The 3442-nt window shown below is 43.6% G+C and overlaps 1 protein-coding gene across 4 annotated transcripts in view; it reads left to right on the forward strand.

Moving 5' to 3' along the window:
* Positions 1-177: 177 nt before the first annotated feature.
* Positions 178-3442, forward strand: part of LOC110288726 (solute carrier family 22 member 27) — a 61046-nt gene continuing 57781 nt past the window's right edge. For 3 of the 4 annotated variants that reach the window (XM_029473882.1, XM_029473879.1, XM_021154996.2), the window contains exon 1: positions 178-246. In XM_029473882.1, coding sequence (XP_029329742.1) covers positions 231-246 — 16 coding nt within the window. In that variant the 5' untranslated portion in view covers positions 178-230. The other variant, XM_029473881.1, reaches the window with a different exon arrangement.

Genomic DNA, 3442 nt, shown 5'->3' on the forward strand with positions numbered 1-3442 from the left:
GTAGGGAAGTGGGGGGCGCTATGGGGGACTTTTGGGATAGCATTGGAAATGTAACTGAGGAAAATATGTAATAAAAATATTAAAAATTAAAAAAAAAAGAGGGTCCCAGTTGGTGACCTAAGACTCCAAGGGCAAATATCTCTTTTTCAGTGACATAGACGGAAAAAGGACGAGTCAGATCATGGAGTTGTAAGGCTGCAGCCTCAAGGAGAGCCTGTTGGAATCTTTGAATGGCCTTGGTAACAGGTTTGAGAAAAGGTTTGCTGCTTCATATAAGAGGCAGGAAAGGAGGGAAAAGGAAGGAACCCAGGAAGGAAAAAACTAACTATTCCTAGGAATGATAAAATCTCTTCCTTTGTAGAAGGAACAGTTAGAGATCAAATCAGATATTTTCTATATAAGGTAATAGCTTCGTGGGTTGGGGTAATTTTTAGTCCTACATACATGACCTGAGGAGTGGAGAGTTGGACTTTAGAAGGTGAGACCCTGTAACCTGGACTAGAAAGGAAGAGCAGAGTTGTCAGCTTGGCTAATATCTAGAGAAGGGCTGCAGAGAAGGATATCATCTAAGTAAAGCACAATCTTAGATTTAGGGAGAGATAGAGTGAGTCAGAAGCCGGGGCCTGGCCAAATAAGTGTGGACTGTCCCTGAATTCCTGAGGTAGAACAGTCCAGGTAAGTTGGGTAGAGAAGTGAGTTTCAGGATCTGTCCAGGTAAAGGTTAATATGTTCTGTGACTGTGCATCTAGAGGAATAGAGAAAAATATATCCTTGAGATCCATGACTGAGAAATGGGAAGTCTCTGAGGGTATAGTGAAAAGAAAAGTATAGGGTTATGCCACAACTGCAGAATTAATGCACCTGAGGTCTTGAACCAGGTGATAGGTACCATTAGGTTTCTTAACTGCTAATAGAGGGGTGTTAAAGGGGGGGGGAGGTGGGACAAATGAGTTTTTTCCTTAAGGTCAGAAATGATAGGCTTAAGTCCCCTGAGGATCTGGAGAGAGAGGAGGTGGGGTCTTGAGCTTGGGTGATGTACCTGCTAGAGTCCAATAACGGAATGACAACAGGAGAATGATGTTGAGCAACAGAGGGATGTCCCAAACTTCGGAGTCCACATGAGAAGCTGGTAAAGGAAACAACATGTTAGTGCTATTAGGTTGACTGGCTAGAAGAAGGAGCAGAGTGACTGCTGCCAAGCTTGAGTTTAGGCGAATGGGGAAAGCAAAGGAAATAGAGGCTCCCAACTTAGCTAAAATATCCCTTCTCAATAAGGGGACCAGACATGTTGGCACTACCAAAAAGGAATGGGTGAGAGGTACACCCCTAAAAATGTAATTAAATGGTGGGGTCTGGTGAGGAAGGTAAGACTGTCCTCCTACCCCAATGAAAGGAAAACGTGAGAGGAAGTGGGTCCCCAAAACCACCAAATAAGTGGCCCCAGTGACCAAGAAGAAGGAGATGGTCTGTCCACATACCATGATGGCTACCTGGGTCTCCCTGCTAGTGATGGCCATGGTCAGGTTGACATATCTTGGACCTCTTCAGTCGTCCATAGTCAAGCCTAGGAGATCAGCTAGAGGGTTCCCTGGGAGTGATGCCCCTCTCTCTTGCATGGCATGAAGGCAATTGACAATACAATGTCCCTCCCAATGGCACCTAGGATATGGCCCCCTTTGCTTGCAGAGGGTAGGGCAAGCCTTGCCCAGTGACCTTGTTGACCACATCTATAGCAGGGGCCTGGTGGTCTCTGAGCCTTAGAAGACCTGAAGTCCAAGGCAATAGCTGGAACTGGTTGGGAAGCCTTTGCGAGCATGTGATATTTTTGTTTGTGGGCTTTCTCATCTCTCTCATGGTACACCTTGAAGGCCAGCACAAAAACTTTTGCCTATGGAGTTAGGGCAGTTCTCCACCTGCCTAAGTTTAGCTTTGATGTTGGGGTAGCTCTGGGAATAAAAGTAGGTCATCATAAGTTGCTTACCTTCTGGGTCTTCAGAGTCCAGATTAGTGCATTGTAACAAAGCCTTTGTGAGGCATTCTAAAAATTGGGATGGGTTTTCCTGTTTGTTCTGGATAACCTCTTGGAGTTTTTCAAAATTTACTGGTTTTAAGGCTGCCTCATAGAGATCAGCCAGGAGGCAGATTATGAATCTATCTCTGGCTAAAATACCACCCATGGAATTATAATTCCATCAAGGATCTTTGTCCGGTACTGCCTCAGATCTGATTGGATATGTTTATCTGTTTGATGAATTTTGTCTGCATGTATTTTTGCCTGTTCCCAAACTTTCTAGCATTCATCAGGAAGTAAATTATTAATAAGGATCATAAGTACATCATGTAAGATCAAGGTATAAGATTGAGTAATGTATCTGCTGTCACCTGAATTTTTGATCTTAGCCATCCTGACTGGTGTGAGGTGGAATCTCAGGGTTGTTTTGATTTGCATTTCCCTGATGATTAAGGATGTTGAACATTTTTTCAGGTGCTTCTCAGCCATTCTGTATTCCTCAGTTGAGAATTATTTGTTTAGCTCTGTACCCCATTTTTTAATAGGGTTATTCCTGGCAAATACAGAAGTGGATGCTCACAGTCATCTATTGGATGGGACACAGGGTTCCCAATGAAGGAGCTAGAGAAAGTACCTAAGGAGCTAAAGGGGTCTGCAACCCTATAGGAAGAACAATATGAACTAACCAGTACCCCCAGAGCTTGTGACTCTAGTTCTATATGTAGCAGAGGATGGCCTAGTTGGCCATTAATGGGAGGAGAGGCCCTTGGTCTTGCAAAGATTATATGCCCCAGTACAGGGGAATGCCAGGGCCAGGAAGCTGGAGTGGGTGGGTTGGGGAGCAGGGTGGGGTGGGGGAGGGTATAGGGAACTTTTGGAGAGGAAACTAGGAAGGGGAATAGCATTTGAAATGTAAATGAAAAAATATCTAATAAAAAATTAAAAATAAAAAAAGAGATTGAGTAATGTACTAGAACTCTTTAGTAAAGGCAGAGGAGTCAGAGATGTAGAAATACAGTCTGATTTTTATTTGAGAAAGTTCACTCAGTGAGAATGGAACATGAACTCTGACAAGACCATCTACCCCCAAACTTCCCTCAGAGGAAGGCCCAATCCTGGATTAGGTGTCCCTGGAGAGGAACAACTTGGGGGGTTGGCTGTGGCCCTAGAGCGAGTAATAGGAGGGGTGAAGGTTAGTGCCAATGCAAGATGATTGGAGCAACCTGCAGCTGGCACACGGGAATGGGAGGGCTCTGGTGAGGTGGAGCTAGTAGGCTCTGGAGTATCCTGGTAAGAAGGAGAAACTGAGATGGCAGTTTGGGTTTTCTTTTATTTATTTATTTATTTATTTATTTATTTATTTATTTATTTATCTAGACATTTAGATATTTTCTTTATATACATTTCAAATGATATCCCGAAGGAGAAACT

The sequence above is a fragment of the Mus caroli genome, unplaced genomic scaffold (assembly GCF_900094665.2).
Source record: "Mus caroli unplaced genomic scaffold, CAROLI_EIJ_v1.1 scaffold_10127_1, whole genome shotgun sequence".
Classification (NCBI taxonomy): domain Eukaryota; kingdom Metazoa; phylum Chordata; class Mammalia; order Rodentia; family Muridae; genus Mus; species Mus caroli.